General features: G+C 42.0%; 1 protein-coding gene across 2 annotated transcripts in view; it reads right to left on the reverse strand.

The window, feature by feature from the left end:
* Positions 1–24,188, reverse strand: part of sff (BRSK family serine/threonine-protein kinase sugar-free frosting) — a 123,136-nt gene that overhangs the window by 15,223 nt on the left and 83,725 nt on the right. The window contains exons 5-13 of one of the 2 annotated variants that reach the window (XM_037421462.2): positions 22,974–23,124; positions 21,925–21,993; positions 20,628–20,774; positions 12,577–12,611; positions 11,999–12,050; positions 7,898–8,010; positions 5,287–5,393; positions 3,471–3,528; positions 2,022–2,081 (exon numbers count right to left, since the gene is read on the reverse strand). In XM_037421462.2, coding sequence (XP_037277359.1) covers positions 2,022–2,081; positions 3,471–3,528; positions 5,287–5,393; positions 7,898–8,010; positions 11,999–12,050; positions 12,577–12,611; positions 20,628–20,774; positions 21,925–21,993; positions 22,974–23,124 — 792 coding nt within the window. Of the gene's footprint in view, positions 1–2,021; positions 2,082–3,470; positions 3,529–5,271; positions 5,394–7,897; positions 8,011–11,998; positions 12,051–12,576; positions 12,612–20,627; positions 20,775–21,924; positions 21,994–22,973; positions 23,125–24,188 lie in introns of both variants that reach the window. The other variant, XM_075876908.1, reaches the window with a different exon arrangement.

A 24,188-nucleotide genomic window follows, 5' to 3' on the forward strand; every position in this document is an offset into this window, starting at 1 on the left:
TATAAACAAAATGATCTTCTTTGCGCACGAACACGAATAAGTAATTGATGCAACAGAAAGCTTGAATTAATTTCTTTCCATATTTTTTGTCCTCTCTGGCAAGCCTGAACTTGCATTAGGTGTAGTACTTGAGCAAAACTTTGTAGTTCATATAAATGCCGGTCACGTAGGCTGAGATAACAGACAGAAGCTGGTGTTCACGTTTCGTAGCTGTATTAGCTATCCCAATGTACCCTAATGCTATGATCTTCGTTTTTGTGTAGAGCATCGACAACTTCTTGGCTTTAGCGATGTCAGACTTTGTCATTCTCTCGAAAGACACGAACGTGGGTGCACAAATGGTAAGCAATAAAGAGCACCCGCCAGCCATCCGGCAGTGTTGCAATTTCGCTCTGCACTGCTCATGATTCATAAACGTGAAGTTATATCGCCTCACGTTGTTTACCTGGATCGCCACACTAGAGACCAAGCAACGTGCATACTGATAGCCGGGTACATTGTGTTTGGCGCAATTAGAGATGGCGCTACATTGCATTACTGTGGTATACAAAGTGGCCCGACCCTGAATAGACGTAGTACCAACTTGAGCGATTTATTGGAAAGAAATAGGATTCTAGCACGCCACTTGTGCAAATGACCCCGCGGAAACATTTCGCGTGTGCGATGAACAATGTTCTATTAATAACAAAAAAAACACGCCCACACAGACCACAAGGCCAGGTGCCCGGCGCAAATTGGCTTCTCGTCGCTGGGCGTTCCGCGCGTGTCAGCCGTTAGGGAATTTGTCAACACAGCCCGAGAGCAGGAGACACCTGGTCGCCAATTTCGCCGGGGTTCTTCACCTGAATCGCGCGTGCTTCCCGAGAAAGACATTGTCACGAGCAACCGGTTTCGCCGCCATACGGGTCGTTGTCGCTGCGCGTAGCGCACTGACACACCGATGATGAATGGGACTCAAGCTGCCGCGTCGTATGAGAGAAAGTATCGCGACGCCGAAGCCATGTGGCTATACGCTCTGTCTCGGTGAAGCCGTGCAACGCTGCGTGGGCTACGTGTCTAACATGAATAAATAGACGACCAAATCAATGCCTCTTCTCGGTTACAGATTGGTCATTGACGATCGCCGTCAGAGCTCAGTTGCTGTGATTGGCCAGAACGGGGACGCAGACAAAGCACGCACGTTTAGCACGTTTGTACAGCACGCTTGATAACGTCGGTGTATATGGTAATTTCATAGCTCCCACAGACACTGCACGATACATTGCGTCAGCACCGCACCGTCTATTCGCTGCATATACCGCAGGGGTTTCCCATGCGTTACTCGGAAACGGAAAATGAGTTATTACTCTGTGAAAGCTGGCAACCATTGCGTGCGTTGTATGCATGTGTCAAGGCCGCAGGTTGGGTGTGTACGCAAGAAACGTGTCAGATAGAAGCGGAATGGCTTGATTGACACAACCATTTGCATCAAGTTCCTCCGAGTAATTGATGCGGTGTTGATTCGCTCTTTCCAGAGAAACATTCGCGTTCGGCATGTTCGCTCTTACATAGGGGTGCATAAATAAGGCCAGATAGGCAGACTAGGTGCTTTGCCTCTCTAAAAATATTGGGATCACAAATTGAATAATGACAAACTGTATCCTGCTTTATAGTATCTCTTTGCGACCAGTATAGCAGATCCTGCTTTCAAAAATCAATATATTTTAAGGGCATAGGCAGTAAATTTTTTTTTGTGGAAACGCACCCTTTTGATAGGGTCATTTTCCGCTTTGTATGCCATGTGCCATGGAGAAAAAAAAATGTCAGGGGTGGGGCACTGGTCCGGTGTGGGGCACTGGTCCGGTGTGTCAATCCTGGCTACGCCACTGGTTATTACGGCCCGAAGTGCTTAACAAAGTCTGTCAAAATGTGTCACTACTGTGGTCTACAGCACTTGTGTTCGAATAGGTGGGTGTATTTTGCAACATCCATGTCCACTTGGCTGTGCCGCTCGAATAATGTCGTCCAGTGATAATGCTTACCCGTACGGATACCGCCGTGGTGTAATCGGTGATCCATCGCTCAACATATCGAATGAATACCTGCAAAAATGAAAAACGCTGTTTTAGTTGCAGTTCACACAGCATATATGCAATAAACAGAGTTTTAAATCAATTCTACGCATTTCAAGAGAAAGACGAGCCTAAGCCTCCAGGTAGACAAAGCTGGTCATCCGGGTGATCACAGGCGTAGCTAAGGGAGATTGGAGGATGAAAGCAGGGAGTGTGCAAACCCCATCGAAATGTTTGATTTTGCGTGAGTTTCTATATACACGCACACCTACAAACACAAGCATCCACCACGGTGAATCAGTGGGCCATTATGCTCCACTGCCGACTTCAAGGTGGCGGGTTCGATCTTGGCCATGGCAGATGCATTTCTGTGAAGGCGAAATGGTAAGGGCCCGTGTACCGTGCTATGTCAGTGCACGCTAAGGAACACCAGATGGTCAAAATTGCTGGAGCCTTCCCCTACGGCGTCGCTCGTAGTGATATCGTGGCTTTGGGACGTACAACCACAGATATTATTTTATGAGTATTAGAAACAGACACACAAAGCTACATAAAAAGCGCTTAAACCCTCCCTCCCTCCTCCCCTCTCGAAAATAACCCAATATTTTTTGCTGCCTACGACCCTGCGGTAGCGTACTTTTGTTTGTTTATTACTGGCGCACAAAGAATAGTGAGTAAGTAAGGATCAAATTCTAACGTCAAATCCCCGATCTAGGAGAACTCCAGATCTAGAGTTAACGGAAGAACTGATGCACACTGACAGACACAATGTTAGACCCCGAGAAAGAAAGATACACACGTCCACACGTTCAGTATCACCAATCTTACATATACTGATTTCCGTTTTAGCATCTTCCATTAGCAATGCTCGGAAACTTTGCGATGATCGCACGACACTGGGATACTTCAGCACGCTTTTTTTCCCTCTTGCACGATGAAACACACCTGTCAAACTTCTGGAGCGACTATGTTTCCGTTTAGTTCGCGCTTTTTCATGAACATCTGGTCTTCTGTGGGGGAATGATGTATGTACAGCTAGGGACTCGGTCTCTAGATTTCGTGCCGACTGGTTGTGCCCCCACGATCTCCGACAACAGCGCAGATCTGGCCGACTGGCTCGCCCTACGCCATCTGCTGCCGCCAACAAGAGCTCTCGCCGAGTGGTGCCCCGTCCTCGGACTCCTGCGACTATGTCCATCTTTCCTATCTTCTCCTGGCTTCTGGACGTCGCTGTCCCTGCGCCACGCCCTACCCTTCCCCCTCTCTATCTCAATAGCTTTATTCCTATCCTTTTAATCCCTCCTTAATCCCACCCCTCGTGAGCTACTGCTGAGGTGTCGCACACACCAGTTACGGGGCTCATTTTTCTCTTCTGTTCTCTTTAAGAATCACATAAACACAGCTCGAGAAAACACTCACCGTGGTCCCGACCTTCCATTCACTTGGCACGTGTCCACTCTTTTGCGCGGAGGATCAGCTGTCGTGGGACAAGAGTGTAAGAAGAACATACACAAATTCAGTTGTCGCTACTTAAAATGTCAATACACTTCTTCAGTGACTAACTCTGCCAAGACTTATGAGGCAATGAAACTTCACAGTGTAAGCGAGGGAATCCAAATAGTGTGGTTTCGTTAAATAAAATAGGCTCTGAAATATACTAAGTTCCCAAAACATCGTCTTGCCTTTGGTAGATTAATATAAATATACATTTACATGCCCTAATTTTTTTTTTCTGCTGTGCAATAAACTTGAACAAACTAGAAGTAAGTAGTTAAGTAGTACGAATTATCAAGTATAAATGAAGGTGTGACACCGGTTCGTGTTGGTGCATAGAAAAGTATATTAGATACCACGGCAGCGTTTCAATGCTTGTAAAACGCAGAAACGCGCCTGCATATCTTTTCGTTTGACGCTTCATTATTTGCCATTTTGAAAGAGCGGAATGCTAATTCTATTTAGAGGACATCGCTCAATCAATCGAGTCGGTTTCATTCGTGCGGTATGGGCGGTTAGGAGAGTAATTAGTCTCTCTCTACGGAATATGCCATTTGACCTTAACTGGAGAACATTCACATACTTTCGTTTGTTATAATTCCCATTGTATTCTTTGTTTTCATGCATGCATTTTACTACAATGGTGCACTCGCATGATTCAGCGCTCATTTTCTTTTCTCCTTGTCTCCATTCCCTCAGATCACTGTTTCTCCTTCAAGTCACTAGCTTAAGGCTGCCAACATGCTGTAGACGTTTGTGTGGGTAAATTTTTCGACTGTCGCTTTGCTGTTTCGTTCCACAAACTACAATTTTATTGAGATAATTGACATTTTCAAACACTGCACAGTTTTGGTCAATGCCTTTGAGTCATTTACACTCTAAACATGGCAAATGTCTTGGTTCGCTCTCTAGTGACGGTGAATACTTCCTTCTTCTTTCTTTTCAACATTTTTTTGAAACACTATGCATATCTGTCGAGTACCCTAACTTCCCTAATAAAACAAGTTCTCAAGCTCGCAACCAAGCAGACACAAAGAACTCGATCAAGGAGTACATGGATTAATAAATGTACAATTAGGCAGTGTTCCTCGGCAAGTGCCAGGATACGGAGTCCCCAATTCATGGTGCCGATCAAAATTCTGACATGATATGCTCTCCTGCATAATACTTGAACTGATTTTTTTTTATTTCGAAGTAAGTAGTAAAACATTCTCCAACATATTTTACAAAGTACTTGTTTTAAATTTTGAGCAAATACAGCAAATGTGCTTACCACAAAAAACAAGCCTTGTATACTAACAACGTGCGTACCTACCATTCTCGGCAATCATTGTATTTCTACACACGATACTGTAATAGGAACTGCTTGCCAACGACATAATCACCTACCTAGAGCTATGTAGATGGAAATTCTTAATCGTACACACGAAGATGTTAGCTTCGTTTATTGCTTGGCGTTCTACATGTGCCAGATGACGATTATTTTACATACATTGCACACGTTTACAAGATAATAATACTGTAACACTGCCGAAAATTATCTCGATCCAAAGAAGCCCTCTAAACAATGACAAAAACACGCCACGCAGGCTACCGTTGATAATTTGAAAACTTTTGCAGAAGCTGGGACTTTTGCGAGAATTTTAACTTTATACAAAAGATTTTACGTTAATCCTGCGAGCACTAGAGAATGACAGAAAAGGAAGGATTGGAGCCAACGACTTACGTCGATTTTCCTTACCCGATTCAGACCGGTTGCGGATGATGATCTCAGTTTCATCTTCGTAAGACGGTTTTCTACGCTTGCGATCAAGGAGCAGGAAGTAAATTACTTTCTCCGTGTTATGCCTGCGAGAACGAATGGCAGTTTTAAAATACAAGTCACCGTAAGTCTGGTAAGAGAAATGCAAACAAAATGTTAAAAAGTTTGTTATTGCGTACGCAATATGGAAGCGAAGGAACGAAGTTTCTTGGTTAGATTTCAATAACAAAAGGAGCCTGATAGTGGCTATGTTCTCTTTACCTTGTTGACATCATACTATTTCATATACGTTGGTGCAGTTCAAGAGGATATGATTTTTGAGTGAAGAAAAAAGTTTCAGCTAAAATAATATGACCTAAGTCGTAGACACTATAAATTGGGGAATGTCTTGTTCCTGAACTGTTGAGCCATGATGGAAGAGTCAACTAGTGGTCCTATAGTTTACTGGTACACACTCACGAAGCCTCCGAAAATCTGTCAGTAGGATTTGATAAGTGGATGTTTTTAAACATTGCTTTATTGTATCACGCTACCAAGTACTCTAAATCATTAACAACTTTTTTAAACACAAAATAATGCCAGCTGAGCTAAACAGGAACAAAGAAAACAAGCCAAAAGGCAGGGAGGTTAACCAGGCATATGTCCGCTTGGCTATCCTATGCTGGTGACATGAGAAAGGAAAGCACAAAGATGAGAGAGAGAGTGAAAAATAGAGGCAACGTATCAGCAAATGCCCTGAGGCGTATATATCGGTGGCACCATACAAAATTCAAAGGCGTTCACGTGGGCCTGTAGTTCTCAAAAAGCACAAAAAGATTTGAACTGCCTTCTGAGCCGACGAGCGATGGGGACAGTGCTCCAGCAGCATTTTGTGGGCAGCCGTTCATACAATCATCGCAACGTGTCGGAAATTGTTCTTCTCTTAGAGGCAAGTCGATGGCATGAGCTACACAGAATCGCAGCCTGATTACTACCATGGCGTTTGCTACTAAACAGCTTCTTTGTACAGTGAAAGAAACCACAAGAGTGGCAGATTCCGGTTATTTCATAATTACGCATAGGTGCAGTGAAACATGTCCCATGGTGGCTGTATTTTTTCTAAAATGTGTTGTAACCTCCTCGTTCTAAGTTATCCAGCGTGTATATACGAAAAGTATGCTAGGGTAATAACACTACGAATACAAACAGATCGCTTTGAAATAATGAAAGCATAGAAATTGTATTTGTTATTAAAAACTTATAATACTTGTATGGGCATAAGTTATTACTGTTGTTCTCTACGACAAATAAGAAATCAACATTGAATAGTGTTTTGCGTATAGGAATGAAATTAGTCGTCGAGCGTGATTGCTAAGAATGGATATTTGCTATTTGCTAGTGTAGTGCAAACAAAACATGAACTGAGAAGAAAACAACGACACAAGTACTGTCTATGAATTTAATGTTTAATGAAAAATGTCACATATAACTACGGGTAGGAAGAAGATTAACGAAGCAGCATACGCTCCAAACATAACGAACAGAAAAAAGGCTCATGAGTACACTAACGCAACTGCGCACCTTCCACGAAAGCCACTTCCTCTACAATTAAAGCGATAGAAGGGCAGCTCATGCACCTGTCTCTTCTTTTCATCATTTCAAAAACCTCCACAATATCACTAGTACGCTGGCTCTTGTACTTAGACACTTAAAGTGATAGAGGGGCAGCTCACGTACTATCATCAGAAAGATATCACGGAACGCGAGATGTTCGATAAAGCGGAATTCCTGCTTTGTAGAAGAATTTAATTTCAAAATAAATGTTCCATATTGCACTTGGCATTCCGACTTATACAGTGACGAGTTTGATTACAAGCATTAAGCATTGATACAGCGGAAATTCGCATTTGTTGGGATCCAATGTCTAGCAACCTTTTGTTGTTGATAGTACGTGTCTATCTCGTCTCCTTAATTTCCCGAGCGTACTCAGAAAAACGCGAACACGTTTGAAATTATAAAAAAAAGAGAAGCGCATGAGATGATCTTCTATTGCTTTAATTGAAGAGGAAGTGGCTTTCCTGAGAGCTGCGCAGTTGCGTTAGCATACGCATGAGTTTTTGCTCTGTTGGTCATCTTTGGTGCGTGTTCCGCTTCGTTAATCTTGTTGTGGCTGTATTTGCCACGGAGAGTAAAATGTTTGAGGCCCCTGTACTTGGATATAGGCGCAGGTTAAAGGGCGCCAGGTAGTCAGAATTTCCGAAACACTCCACTACGACATCTCTAACAATAATTATTTCGGGGTTTTGGGGCCTTAAACCCCAGATATCATCGTCTTTATGTTTTCGTAATCTTCCCCCACCCATATTTATCTGTATTATTTTTTTCATTAAACATTCACATGATAGACAGCCCTTGCGTCGTCGTTTTCTTCTACGTCCGTGTTTCGATCACGCTGGCCTTCATTAACGTTTTTTAACTGACCCAGCTCGCTGCTCTCTCACTATTTTCGTGTCTGTATATGTTGGTACATCTTCATGAACTTTGCCTTTAGGTCGCTTCAGACATCGTGACACAGCCAACTGTGGTAAGTAGTAAGGATGTGTATGCTTACGTTGTGCTGAGAAGCTCTTTGACTAGTTTTTCTTTATCCTTAAAACAACCTAAAGAAGTCATATTGGACAGGACGTCCGGGTCGATGTCGTCCACGCAAGGAATGATGTGCGTCTGCAAGAAAAAAGCAAATTTTGTGAGGCCTCAGCTGTACAGTGTGTGCTCGAACACTTTTGTAGCGTCCTAGAATTGTGAACTAACCTAACAAAAGCAGTATGACGCTGCTATGTACTTAAAAAAAAAACTTGATGATTGTAACCTGCGATGCCAAAATGAGCCTAATGGCCAAAATAGTACGTCATTCATTTTTGTCCGTGATATACGTTTAGTAACGTGGGCTGATTCTTTGTTTTATGCAACGACTGTGTGAGTCCAGCGGGAGCTGTAGCTGTAACCGACTGCATCAGCAAAATATGTAGTTGTGAAATACCAAGTCTAGCAAGAGTTTCACGTTGTTGCTTCGTTACAATTTCATATTGAAGAAAGGCACTTTGCATATGTCATACCTGCGCCCTGAAAAGGTTTGTTAGATACATAATTTCCTGAACACCGACAATGGTGTGTTAAACAATGCGGCGCAAATGAGCAAAATATACACTTGACACAAAAAGCAAGACATGTCCAGATTGGTCCGTTAGAGCTTTTTATCAAGGTGAGCATTCTTTTGTCAACAGTAAACAAGAATCGTAGCCATAGCATAATTTTACCAACGAATCGACTTTCACTTCTGTGCGTTATACTCTAAAAGCAGTTGCAAGCACGTCTTTCAGGCGTTCCTAATTGCAACTGCGACACACTGGTAATCGTGAGGCTACCACGACGGCTCATTGTCGTGTAGACAACATGGTATGAATAGCCCCTATAGCTGAAAACATTGTCATATTGCAGCTAATGTAAAATATACAGACATTTCTGAAAGGGTCAGTAATACCACAGCTTTGCAGGCGTTAAGGGCCGCAGCCACTTTCGTCCTCCTTACCATCAACGATGGTAGCGTAACCGCCGCAAAGAGTGTGTGACACAAGAATTGAGCAAGCGCCGCTACCGTGTTCAGCCAATGCTAGTGCCAAACAAAAAACGAAGTACGTGCCCTATGAATTGGGCAAGCAAAGAAGGCTGGTATACGTACCACCAACTCGAGCTACAGACGTCAACAGGCTTTGCCACACAAATGTAGCCAACGATTTTAGATTGTACCACGGGAAACCCAATGCGGACAGAACGCCAGCTGATGATGTTCGTCGGCTACAGTTTCACAAACTTGAAACAGACACTGCTAAGCGCTACACCATGATTGAGCAGCCACACTTTTTATCAGTCTCCATGGTCAATGTTAGCTCACTTGCCATACAGGCTGTGGACATTCATCATGATTCCATTATACAGCATGCCTCTATTTTTCCTTGCCGTAGTCCTAGACTACAAGTACCATTGTGGCGCTCGCAGAGACCATAACAGAGTGGCGGGAGCGGCTACATACTTGTGTACAGGTAGGTATGTCTGCCGTAGCCATCGAAGTATTTGGTACGTCAGGTGAAGTTGGTGAATTGTGTGCCGCAAAGTTGAACAACGGCTCACTGCTAGTGGCTGTGTACTACTCATCCATCATGCTTATATTGGACTTCGTGTACTTCTTGCGCCTCACATTAACCGCACATAGACCCTCACTAATGTTTGTCGTGGGTAACTTTATATAGATCTAAAAAACAGACGGCATCTTCCGACCCCTTATGAGCGAGAACATTCCGTTCCTCTCCGTCATAACTCATGCCTAACTAATGTGCCGAACATTAACTCATTGAAAATTTCTTCCTTGCAGAAAGAGCAGACATCCTGATGAGAACTTTATACAAGACAGCTAGTGTGGGTTACGGCATTCATACAAGTGGAAAGCTTCCGAAATATGCGCAGAATTTCCAACAGTGAAACAAGAAATTTGTACACCAAAAAAGTGCTTTCACTCTTCTGTGACTGACCACGTCTACTACTTTCTTGAAAGACACACGGAGATTCTCTTTAGAGACAGTAACACTCTCTTTCGAGACAGTAACACTCTCGTTCGAGACTAGTGAGACCCAAAATATAGTTAACATGATTTTAAAGGAAGTCGTATGCGTAACAAGCATTCACCGATTAAGTGTAAGAGTTACCCTTTTAGAGTGTACTGTAAGGTGACATGACTTATGAGTTGGTACTTTAACATCTCTCGCGAATTTCGAAACTTATTTAGGCACATCTCTTCGACACACTAATCCTTCGAAATCCTTACCTTGGTTTCTCAGCACGAAGAATAAAATACAATACCATCTGAACGGCCGTAATTAACCTCTACTCTAACAAATTGGCAGAGATGAATCTGAAGGGTTCACATGTTCATACCTTCAGCACTTTCTACAGCACCTGTGAAATAAATATGAATTGTGAATAAGTTCAGTGGAAACGAGAAATGTGGCGGAAGGGTTACAGGGGCCCTGCAACACTTTTTGAGCATGGTCAGAAAACGCTGCCGATCGGTAGTAGAGGCTCCCGACAATACGCGAGCCTAATATTATAGCGCAGAATGCGATCTGGAATCCACAATAAATTATCAAAGTCAGCTAAAACTTGCTTTTTCTTCTCTCGACAAATCACGGAATAAGTCCAAAGTTCACTCGCAGTAAGCCCATCTATCAGCCGTTGGCTGATTTGAACATGGCGCGCTCGGTCGTTACAGATATCACCGCGGGAGGCCGCTACTTCTCCACGCGTGCCCACGCGATCACACTGAGAAAGGCGCGCATTCGAAGAAAAAAAAAAAGGAAAAAAAAGCGATCAAGGTCCAAGGCACGCGTGACGTTTCTCTGTGGCTATGCCATCCCTCCCTGCTTATTTTCCAGCGCTTACCGGGCCTCGCTCGGAACACTGTTTCTGAATAACCGTTTATTTCTCACTCTCTTTCGTCGGGATGAGAGAAAAAAAAATGCAATGACAGCATGCGACAAACCTTTGTAACTCCGCTCGCACTGGACGGATTCTTAAAACTTTTTCGGCGTTGAATTTGTGAGAAAATAAGCTCTTCTAATATATTCATTTCATGGTTACTTTAAAAAGTGTTTCAGGGCCCCATTTAGATAGGAAAAGACAACAACGACCCGTTTGCAGCACGAAGCCACAAGAAAATCTGTGTGGATTTCTCAGAAACAAAAGCTCCTCAGTTGCCCAAAAATCCGTCCTGGTCTAAGGTTAGAACCCGGGACCAACGCCTTTCCGGGGTCGTCGCTCTACCTATTGAGCTAACCAGGAAGCTAGCAATTGACAGCGCGAAGGCGAATTCATCGACAACTTTTCTTCAATACTTCACTTTTTATCGACAGCTTTTCGATGAAACTTCAACAACTTCGACAACTTTTCATCTACAGCTTTTGTTTCTGAGAAATCCGTACGGATTCCCTTGTGGCTTCGGGCTACAAACGGGTAGTTGTCTTCTTTTCCTTTCTTAACGCTTACGCCACCTGGCTGGTTTCTGCAGAACTCATTCGCAATACTTGTGCCCATGTGCTTCATGTTGTCTATGAATTCGCCCTCGCGCTGTCAATTGCTAGCTTCCTGGTTCACTCGATTGGCAGAGCAATCGCCCCGCAAAGGCATTGGTCTCGGGTTCAAACCTCGGACCAGAACAAATTTTTTGGCAACTAAGAAGCTTTTCTTTCTGATAAATCCGTACTGAACGGGTTTTATTGTGACTCCGTGCTATGAACGGGTGGTGGTCTTTTTCCTTATCTTAATGAATATGAATGTGCCTGGTATGGCAGTCCCATTTTATTGAGATGAGAGAAGCTGTTCTGTGAAGCAAGAACATGGCGTCAAAGTTTTGTTTCAATAACCACTTTTGTACTGTTATTGTTGTTGGAATCATTTACAATTGCAAATAAATCAATAAGCAGATATGTCTGGCTTATTAATGTATACAACCCATTGCCGTAGCATCATTAAAAAGGTAATCGGCCACGTATTCTAAATTTCCATGTTTATGAATACTTGCTAGCTTTCTGCTTACGTGCACAGAAGCAAATCTGTCCAGCTGTTCATTCAATAAAGCTGAAGAAGCTATAAGTCAATTTACCTGTACAACTTCCTTCATGGGCAGCTCCAACTCTAATTCTGTCTTGCTTCCTCTGAAAAGTAAAAAACTTGCGTTAGGTTTTCAGCACTGATACCACGACAGCAGTCAAATCGTTAGCTATGGCAAATGTCCACACATGATGTGTCAAATCCTGGGTCAATGTAATCCTAAGAATAGTAACTATACCTGATTACGCTGGCATATTTTTATCTCGCTCACTTAACTGGCTGGTTTTGGTGTGTTCAATGAATTTGCACGCCATTCTATTGGCTGTTAACACAACAGACCAACACTCCTCTAACTACATAGTAACGGTGAGCAGTATATATTCACTTCAAATTGAATATGTAATTATTGTACAGATTAGACACATTTTCTTAATATGTTGCAAATGGTAAAACGTTTTGCTAGTGAAAGAATAACAAATTTTTCGCTCACATTAAACCAATTACACTTAATGTTTTATGTTCAATGAATATTTTCTCACAGTACGCCTTTGGTAACGCCAATGTTTCGTGAATGTGTAAAGGTAGAGAGGTATGTTGAGTTTTGTGTTTGCTGCTTGTGCAAATACTTACGCGGTCACCCAAGGATGCTTTGTCACATCCGCTAGCTGCGTCCGGAGGATAGCATCAAAGAAGAAAAAAAGCATAACCGTTAGCTTTCATAACGCGTATTCTAATGAATGCCTACTAAGATATTCACGTATATAATTAAATCATTACACACGTTTTTAACACAACTGTAATCAATTCACTTATTTTTTTTACCAGTCAAGTTCTGCAACGCTTGCACAGGTTTGCTATTTACGTACACTTTTCATGTCAAGTGAATTTCAGGCCTTTGGTCTATGTAATCATCTGTGTTTCAGAATGGAGAAGCTTTCATTATGTTATAATGTTATAATAATGTTAATGTTATTATGTTATAATAAAACACTTTTTCTTTCTTCCTTTCTTTCTTTATTTCTTTCTTTCATTCTTTCTTTCCTTCTTTCTTTCTTTCTTTCTTTCTTTCTTTCTTTCTTTCTTTCTTTGAACACTTTTCTCCCGTTTTGCATTCACAGTGCGGGGCAGTAAATTGACGTTAGCCTGGTTATCATTTTTGCTTTCTTTAACAAATCATTATCCATACCTGGCTAGTATTATGCCGTCCTTAACGAGTGCCAAGTAGTTTGAGTGTGTATTTTGCGAACTCCGGCGTGATTGTGGCTCTTTTAGTATGTGTCACGTTTAAATTAAACGCATCTTACAACGAAGACCATTTACTGTTCTTAATATTAACCGCTGCAGACAATGCTGCACAGTTCGAACACTGTTGCTTTGATCTCCTGTATAAAATAATAAACTAGTATTTCTGCATATCTTTTGCGCGTTCATTACACTGATATTTCCGAGTAACGCGAAGAAAGAAAAAAGAACGAAGTTAGCTGTCTGAATTTTGTGTTCTACTTGGTTTGATTACTGTTCGCAGTTTGCGCGCCAAATCTTTCGTTAAGCTGTTTACAGTGTTTGTGTCTGTTAGCTTAGTATCCCCCCAGTGTCAACCATATACCACGCGTGTATTGGAAGAATTTACGCTGTAAAAGAAGTACGTGAATATTTTGCACGTCTTCTGCATCGCGATTCTCGAACACACTTCTTTCACGTCGCGGGATATGCTTACTGTACTAATCAGCACAGAAAATGCCACCATTGCTTCTTTTTATTTGGTAGTTCTGTGTAACACATGTCATTTCGAGTTATTGCGTAACGAAAAGCGACGGAAAAAGAGTGCCAAGACAAAGCGGCGCCTGCGTTAAAAATTGTTTCACGGTTGCCCGAAAAATGTGCATGCAGCGTTTATGCTAAGTATGCAAACTTCTTTTTTTGTTGTTCATGACAGTTATATATGGAAGTCATAATCAAGCTAACAATCCCCTGCAATGCTTGCTATGTTTTTTTCCCATCACAAACACGGACCCCACTGTGGTGCAACCAACTGTTTCCTAACTTACATGCCGAAGGAAATGAGAAAACTTGTAGGTGCTCTAACCGGGAATCCCAACCGCGTAGCACTGAAGCTTACACGCGCAAAAAAGTGAGAGACAACTAAACAAGGAGTGCGAATGATCTCTATAACGAATGAGCGAGCCTCGAAATTAGGGCCTGCGGGCGAGGCGACATGACCATAGTTTCGTGAACAATGAGTACGTCACTAGCAGATGGCCGGTGTCTCACTTCAGTAAAAAGAGCGATGTCGCCTAACTCGGCGTCCCAGAGGCCGACAAAATGCTTCTTCCACTACCAAGCACGCAGGCTTTAGATGAAGCCTTTCACGTCACCACATTACGACACCTTATTTCTGCTTCCCCTTTTATTTTTAACCTTCAACTTTCCATCCTTTCCTCCCTCTCTCCCATTATTACATTCACTCCCTCTCTCTCACAAACACGCTGTTACGCAAGCACCACTGACACGTCTAGATAGTCGGTGCTTCAGGCCTCTACATACCTTCGACTTCCAATTTCTCGTTTTCTTTCATCGTGTGCTGCTCTCATTAAGGCCCCTTTCTCTGACTGCTCTATCTTCCTTTCGTCATTTACGGCTCTTATTGCGACCGGCTTCTCTCATTGTCAGCCCACTCTCTCGAATTTCGCTATCTCGCCCTCTCCGCGTCTCTAATTTGCTCCTCTCTCGGCATGTGGCGTTGAAGAAGTGTCAAAGGATGGCGCCACCATACCGGCGCCTCGATGGCGCCATCGTCGGATCGATACCGATGCCGCAGCTTCGCAAGCTCGCCGTTCTAACTCGGGGAGCGGAAGTTGGGGCGCTTTCCCGTCGCGTATCGGGGTAGCAGCGCGGTCGCCTCATCCTCCTCGCCTCCGCCCTCAAGGGCGGAACCGCGGCGCTCCCATAAAAAGACTCCGGATCGGACCGGCCGAGACGAGTTTCGAACAATTCTCCGGCCGTCTTTCTCTCATTTGATCTTTCGAGTCCGCTATTTAAAGGTTAGGGGTGAGGATCGGAGCACCGGGATTAACGAGGAACTACTGCGTCGTTCAGATGCGGCGTTTCCCATACAGTTGCTGCAGCGGGATCACCTTAGATCGGATTTCCAACAGTATCGGGACAGCGCAGTTAAATACTCTGGCTGGCGTCTGACACAGCTCAGCCAATATCCAAACGCGTGAACCGTCGACGCGCTGGAGAATCGAAATATAAAACAACGCTCAAGCTCCATTACAACTTATAATAGATTGCTGACAATCGTTAGACAATCCGCTGCAATTAGTTTCAGAGAGCGAATGAGCGAGGAAACTAGAAAGTATCAGGCTTGAAAGTATTAGTTGTTCTACAAACGAAGCTCTATTTAGAAGGAAGGCACGCGCAGTAGCTTTGGTTGAACGGACAGAAAAGCGTCTCTCGAGCACGATTCTATACATTGCGCACATATTACGCAAGGAAGTACGCTCGAGGTATAGCCAAAACTGTCTTTTCCCCCCTCTTTCTATCTCATTAGATGCGGGTATTGCAAATCTCTGGTCGCTTGAATGCGCGATTAGATTAATTCTGACCTCAAGTCACTAAAGTTAGAAGCTCTACATTGACTTCACTTTATTCGGTTGATTAAACCACTTAAGTGATCGTCATACGTCGGGCCGCTTCCTTATTTTAAACCACACTATTTAGCGAAGAAAGCTAAACTGTACCCGCCCGTACCTCTGAACAGTAATGAAACGCAATAACGGCAACCATATTTAGTTCTTTGCCCGAACATAGGTTGTTGTTTGATTGTTTTTTTCACAATAAATATGTTAGTGGGGTGAAGCCTCCCTACATTCACGTAATTTTAGCGGTGGTCATGGCTGGCTGGCTGGCAGGCTGGCTGGGTGTGTGTGGGGTGGGGGGGGGTGGGGTGGGGGGTGGGGGGGGGGGGTACGTTGTGTACGCCACAAGTTCTTGTCCCAGTTGGTTACAGGAACATGATAAGGATAAACACGGTTGGGATACAACTAAGCGGCATGCCAAGCTTTCTTCATTTTCATAAAAATGAGAACAAATTTACACTCTGTCTATACTCTCGTGCCCATAATTTAGTTGTCTTCAATATATCAATGTCTTTTGCGACAACAAGAAAGCCTCATCATCGTCACTTAGTGTGTAATGGACACGCCTGTTAATAAGTTATAACTGTTTATAGGTCATAACATAGACCAGAGTCATATGTAAGTATGTGCTATAGTGTTTAAAAGAACTAAACTCTTATTTCTTAGTATCCATAAAAAGTATACAAATGTACGTTAACACGAAGAGGCTTTTTTTTTTCTACTTTCAATAAATGGCAGTTCAAAAGATTGTCTCATCTTTCTTCTCTCGGTTTATTTGCACTCTCTACAAGTGTTTGCTATTACAAGCTTTATCACACGTTCAGATCATCCAATTATTAACATCAGGATATTTTGCCTCTAGTTTGTTCATTTATTTCATACCTCTTACGCTGCTCTTATAGTGGAAGTACTAAAACATCCCACATTCTGCTAATCGTGATGAACATTCACGAGCTTTTTTGTTTTTGTTTTTTGTTTTTAATACACTCGCACCGATTGAAGTTAAACTAAAGAGACAAAGCTTCGATACCAACCACAATATAATATAGCTAGAGTTAACTATTCGAAAGCATTGTCTATTAAGCCGGACATCGTAGCTATATGCGAAAAAATGTGGGATAAGTTATGGAATCGATTGCCCATAGAGGTCCACCTGTGAAAATAAGCAGTGCTTCTGTTTAGTCTGGCCTCCACCCCCTTTTTCTTCTTTGGGGAAATATTTATCGACGCCCCTGGAATATGTGCAGCAGGTCTTGCTATTCTTTATTATGCGTCTGAGCACACGGAGACTATGAAAACATAGGCTTCGCATCCATATTATGGCAGGGCAAACGAAACAAGCAACTCATGAACGCCCCTTCAGAAAGCGATGACCTGCGATGGCAAAAGCTTCACGGCTCTTTGTTATGTTTGTCAGCGCGGATTTGATACGAGACACCTCTCGCGTATCGATGACGTCCAATTTGGTGAAACCGAAGTCGAGAAATAGCTCTTTGCCAGTAGGTAGACTCGCGCGTAATGATGGGTTCGCTGCTTGTTGCTAAGGGCAACCTTTTCCTAAACTTCATATTTTTCTTAACTAAGCTCTTTTTTATTTTCGTAGTGTGTGTGTTCACGTATTTTTCGGTCTCCGGTGGAAAAATTTAAGTCATATGACACGCCGAGTTTCTTAAACAGCAAAAGCCACGTTAGTGTGAGCAGGGAGAAGTTCTAATACCATTTCCGAGTGCCAGAAATTCGATCCACGGCGCACCCGGCCATGCCAAGAGAGCCGTAGCATATACAAGAACGCAGCGCCCGTAAGAGGTATACTCTCAGTTTCTCAATATATAGCAGGTTCCTTTACGGCGCATTCATTTCTTGCTTGTGATTTAGAAGCTTACTCGCTTATTTGTTTCCTTTCTTTATTTGCTCACGTGATAGTTCTCTAGAGCTACAACTTATTCACCTTGCTTGCCGTTATTTTTGAGAATAGGCAAAACAATGAGAAAATGACAGATATCGAAAAAGAAAGCAAAGTAGCGAAAATACGATGGCCCATCAAACTAACACCAATTATTCTGAAGTATAGATAATGCAGGTGATGTGCGCGCTGGGTTTCCATGGTGCTCTATAGTAAAGTATTCTGCACCCTGCGCGTAAGCAACCCAGCATATTTTTTGTGTACAATAATAGTGGGTGGAACAGCTATATCATACTAGATTTGACTTCAACCAGGCTTCGAATGAGTTCAACATTGTGCTCGGAAGGAAGAAGCGCTTGGAAACTGTTTCTCCGTGGTTTGGCTAATTTTCAACAGTACCTGTTATACTACCTTATGTTTAGTTCATACAGTGTACTGTGACACAATGCATAGGGAAACAAGAACAAGTCTCATGGAGTTGACGAACGATAGATTGCAAAAAGTTACAGTTATAATGAAAGGTAATTGAGCTATAATATTAACTCCCTGTGAAGGCCTATTCTGGAAACGACCATCAAGCATTGTTTCCGAGCGATTATTGTATTTTTATTTGTTCGGAGTAACCACAGCGGCCTGTCATAACCATATATGCAGTGAGTTTTAAGAATATATATAACGAAGACTGTCAAGTGTGAGATTTATCTACGATAGGCGCGTATATTACAGTCCAGTAGATTGGTTGATTGGATGTCTCTGAAAACCACGATGGCGCTTAACGCAGTGCAGCAAAATGGCACTTGATCATAGCCAAATATGCACTATTAAAAGGTTTCTTACTTTCATGGAAAGTACAAGCTGTTCCAGGCAGTTGTGGAGGTAAAACTAGCGCATTATGCAGGGTGTCGATGGTGCATTAAATGACGTACAGTGCGAAGAAGAAAAAAAAAGAAAGAAACTTGCTTTCCACATAACTGTATACGACATATCGCGGCTGAGATATCGAGGGTTTGAAAATATTTACCGTACTAGAAGACATACTGAACAAAGATTTTGTATGGGTGCGTCAAGTGACCTTGATGCTATACACACCGCATGTATCCACTAGCAAGACTCTCAACAGAGCACCTTATCTTTCTTTATCACTTGAATAAAACACATTGGAGCGTAGAGTTAGTTCTTCTCTCACTTCGTCACTGTGCGTTTGCGTATACATCGAGGCTGTGTATGTAACTCACTAGTTTTTGTGGGGTAAATTATTATTTTATTGTGGTATGAGATCACACCGAAGCGGCTGCGAGGTACTTCCTGTCGGTCCCTACGTGGGAGACGCCCGCTACGCGCTAAGCGCGTCCTGCAGTACCAAAATAAAGGTTTTTTCGTTCCATTCCATCCCATTACAGGCGACTTCGGTGCCGTAGTTGTCCACCACCACCACCTGTGTTCATACCATTCATCGCGTGAAGTAAAAAAAAATAATAATATTCACGATGACATGCAATTTCAACCCCGGCCCTCTGCGTCAGTAATTGGCTAAAAGACCTTATAGAGGAGTCATGCCGAACGCTGAATGACGTTAAGATACTTATTATAGCATGGTAGTTGAATTAAATTGCAACCATGTGTCACACAACGCGAATAGATCAATGGTTGCATGGTTTAACGGTTTCAGCCCACTACAAAGGGCTCAGCCATAATCCTTCACCGTGATCATGCACAGCATCAACGAATAGCACATAATCCCTTACACATATTTAGCGGGTACCTCGCCTCCACGCAGAATGACGGATATTGTTACAATGGACACTTCCGTACTTCAAAAAGTTGTCGATGATTAGTGTTGTAGCTGATACCCGGAAAGTGTGCTTGTATTATTTTCCCCGAGAGAGTTTACGATGGACTCTAAAAAGACCACTCATCCTGATTTCGCTGTGACTGTGTGTCATGCGCAAGCCTGGCGTTTGGTGGTGTTATTTTATTTCACGAAGCCGTTATCTTTCTGCGTTAAGTGTGTTTGCTTATATTCTTACATCTGCACGACCAAGACTAGCAGTCTCCTTTATCCTGTGACTTAATCATTTTATATTCTCTTTTAATAAAAAAAAACAGGCAAGTGTTGAAATCATGTCACTGCATCTGTAAAGATTCCTTGTTCGACTAATGCGGATGCCTTCTAGCTTACACGATGCTCTAATTTTGTCTGTTGTTTACATCAACTTTACGCAACACGGGCATTGCCAATAAGTCCAAAACCTACATAGAATTTTATGTTGATTCTGTTGCGTTTACGCTCAATGTTTCTTACTTTATACATATTTTGATATGCCATAGAGTATTGACATGTAAATTTCTTTTTTCCTTCTTCATTTGAATCGATGCGGGTACATTGGTTTACACAATATCACTTTGCTAATATCTATGCGCACAAGGGAAAAAACGAAACAAACGTTTCAGTGACCTCCTCGGCACTGCTCCCAAAACATCTACCACTTACGTCAACTGTGGTGAAAAGCCCATCAAGTAACGGATAGAACAACCCTTATCAAAAAAAAAATAAAATAGAGCGTGTGTCTCACAAGAATGACACGGCTAGCTACCATGCAAAATAAAACACGAAAAAGTAACATTTTGCAACTTCCCTTTATGAATTTCAGCTCATTAGTACCTGAGAAGCATATTCAGTTGTACTTGTTAATTATTCAGCATAAAGACAACAGTGCCGAGAAAGGACAAAGATGAAGGGACGACACATATAAGACAAAAAGCGTTGTGTTTTACCTCCAACAAAACATGACTGAGCGCGTCTTCTCTGCGTTTTGCTGTCTTATATTCATCTCCATTGATTGCCTCAGCTCCTTCTTGTGTTATATGTATTGCTTATTCAGTTAAACAAAACTTCCTGATAATTTTTGATAATGCTCAATGAAGCGCTTCGTAATCGTGCCTGACCGTGGACGTGCAACATTCCGTTCAACGCTCATCCCCCAACCTCTATTATAAAATATGAATGTCTGTCCACTTAGAAAGATATGGGCACTGGTAAAAAAAAACTATGTACATGTGTGACGTTAGTGTGAGTGTATAACATGTCATGATTCCATGCAGGGCGTCAGTCCGGACCACCTCCTCGTAGCACTCACCGTAAGCCTCTTCTCGGGGTTCACCTCGATCATTCCCCGCAGCAGGTCTTGGCACTCTGGCGGAACAAAGTGCGGAATGTGGAACACGCCACGCTTCACCTTCTCCAGCAGCTGGCGCAAATTGTCGTCGTCAAATGGTAAGGCACCCTGCGTACACCACCGAAATTAGGCATCAAACACACGCTCTCTGCGACGCGTCTTTTCTGGACTATACACATGTCCCGAAGCTTGCTTGGATTATAATTTTCATGGTTTTGTGTAAAAAAAAATAGGTTAATCACCGCTGCTAATAAGTATTCAACAGATCTGAGTGCCCTGAGCACTTCTTTGCATGCGCTGCGTTTGCGGCAGATTCAGCAATTATGTGAACACTCTAAAAAAAAAGCTAAACTAACTCTAAAGCAGAAGGCGATTTTATCGTATTATTAAAGTACAATTTCACAATCCAGAAACCACCACTCTTACCGCGACATGACCCTTGGTAACGGAGAAAACAAGCGAAAAGAAAATGCGGGCGGAGAAGTCATCTTGAGCTTTGCGCATAAAACACAGGGAACGTAAATGAATTTCAAGGCGTCTGCTGGGTTCTACAAAGCTAGTTAGCAAAAAAAAAAAGAAGGACATTACCATCTGCAACTAGTTTGAACGTAGCATACTAAATGTTAAAAAATTTCACCGAGGCAATCGCAGGAAATTTCGAAAAATACATTTTGAAATTTCTGACGTCACGCGCGGCGATTTTGGTGCGAAATTTAAAAATGAAACTTTAACGTTGATTTTCTCCGCCAATGATGAACTTATCAAGGTGATAACATGTGGCATTAGAGTTCTCAGAGTGAAGTTTACGAATCTAAACCAATTCATTGTTACTCTTTAGTGTCCTTTTAAACATCTCGGTAAACCCTGACTTGTGACGCGTATGACTCTCCTTAAAGAGACGCGTTTACTTTCTTCGCGTCCACGACTCTCCCTCGAAAGTATAATGACCTTCTGAAAAAGTGCACGTGTCTCTTCAAAGAGAGTCATACACGTGGAAAGTCAGGACTCACACACAAAAAAAAGAGTCGAACGGCTCTTTTACAGATGACTCTTTTTTTCTTGGAGTGCAGAGCACTTCCAAACGCCGTAGCCCACTGTTTTGCGTTTAGAGCAGTTCTATCTATCTTCTCGACAAGAAAGTAAGAATTAAAAGCCCTTCTTCTGGTAGTTCTCTTTTTTCACTTTTCTCCTGGTAAGACAAATATTTTACGTTAGTCGGTGAGCGAGAAATGCCTATTCAATCATTTTAGTTACTCACCACAAGTAAAGCATAAAGAATAACCCCGCAACTCCACACGTCCGCTCTCCGGCCGTCGTATTTTTCACCCTGGAGATGAAGTATGAAAACACTAATGAGAACGTCATACAAACGACAATGACTACTAAAAGGTTGTTTAGTGGCAATTACATATTGTGCTCTCCAACTTTTTTCCTTGTCTCCGCTTATTCATACAATCAGTAGGATAGAAACGTTAAAAATTCTTGCTCATCTGAAATATAATTAAAGGAACCCCAGTGTAATAAGTGATAACATATAACTTATACTGGGCGTGATGCAGAGAACCACTGAAACGTGATGTAGTGGACCACTGAAATTTAGGCGTAGCCTTTAGCTTCAGCGATTTAACAAGTGAGAAAAACTTCAGAGATTTTCAGCTATATGTGATTTCGTAATTTTTTATTAATACTTTTTTTGCTGAACGGCTATGCCCGTTCCCTGAAGGTGAGAAGAGAAAAGCACATCTAAATAATAAGAAAAAAAAGCAGTTAGCGACACCTTAATGCATCATATCTTGGAAAGCTAAATTTATATACAGTCATTAGATTATTTAATTTGTTCAACTGAAAATTAATGCCGTAATAAATCGATGTAACAGAGCATCTGGGTTGAAGAACCAAGTACATAGTTAAAAGATTATTACGTGTACATGATTACGCCCATAAGATGTTTTATTAACTAGCCTTTGCAAAGAGGGTTAGAAATTGATAACATGGAATTGATATAACTCATATAAGTTCTGTGGTAGTGATGTTCCCTTCGTTAGTAGTCACACTGGATCAGAGACTCGCCGAGATGTCATTTGCATGTGTCTCGTTCATTTTATCGGTGAGTTCATACTTCTACGAAGATAGCTCTCGGAATAGCTTCAAAATAGAAAACGTAGTACAGTGTCACGAATTAAGGTTTATGTAATTTTCACGCTAAAAGACGGGCTTATTATTGCTCAATAACTTCATGTTGTGACCACGTGAACAGCTGGTATACACGTGTACAATGCGTTTGCGAAACCAGCTGCGGTGACCTACCCGTATGACTTCTGGACAGGCGTAGTGAGGTGACCCGCAGGACGTCTCCAGCATGGACCCTTCCATTTGTAGCGAAGCCATGCCGAAATCCGCTATCCTAATGTTGTTTTTCTCGTCCAGTAATAAATTCTCCGGCTTGAGGTCTCTGTGACTGAAGTAAAAAAAGAATGTATTAGAGACAGGAGATTCAGACGATGCTCTGGTGAAGCACCGATTCGCATTTTTACTATCAGTCGACCAGCTTTGGATGTTTCGACACTTGATTCAATGCGAATTAGGCATTTTGCATATACGCAAATCAATTTAGGTGCCTTAGATTGCGGCACTCAACACAGACAGTTTGGGCAAGTACTGAGTTTACGCTTTGCAAAAATTTATTTTTTTGTGAACATTTATGTTGCGAGTACTCCACATGCTAGCACGTTCTTGCTGCTTGCAAACTTCTATAGCGTCTTTCGTATTAACGCCATGCTTTTAGGACAATAAATCTTAATAATTATACTACTATAAAATTTCTATTGTGTACTGAGACATTAATTATGTGTGTGTTCATTTCGTTCCTTTCTTAATTGCTGTGTTTGCTAACAACGTTATCACAAGATAGTCACGTAAGATAAGCAGCCGACGCCATTCAAAGTCTGTCTCTTCTTAAATGCATTTACAACACAAAGTGAAGTACTGCCTTCTGATATCGGAAGAAATGGTTAACTTGTATTAGTTCACTGTTGCATATTTGTCTCCACAAATATTATCTGATACGGTGTCGTCGATGTATATAACAAAAGGATCCCAGTTCGCTGAACGAAGAAAAAAAGTCGATGTATATAATCAGGATTAATGAGTTATAAAATAATAATAATAATAATAATAATAATAATAATAATAATAATAATAATAATAATAATAATAATAATAATAATACCGCCTACTACCTTACGAGGTCCCAGAGCTTTTCAATGCCCTTTATTGTGCCCTATAGTTGCTCGTGCTGTAATCAAAATTTATGTACTAGCGCGCGTGTTCGTGTTTTAAAGCACACCTTCAGACAACCAACCTTCTACAATTTGAAAAGATAATGATACAAGCTGACGTGGTGCGTTTGCGCTGATGAAATATTTTCAACACTCAAGTCAATGTTCGTACTTGAAACAGTAGGCGAAGTACTTGGCATATTTTGCGCAAGCTGAAGAGCAAAGTGATTTTTTTTTGCCAACA

The sequence above is a fragment of the Rhipicephalus microplus genome, chromosome 2 (assembly GCF_043290135.1).
Source record: "Rhipicephalus microplus isolate Deutch F79 chromosome 2, USDA_Rmic, whole genome shotgun sequence".
Classification (NCBI taxonomy): Eukaryota; Metazoa; Arthropoda; class Arachnida; order Ixodida; family Ixodidae; genus Rhipicephalus; species Rhipicephalus microplus.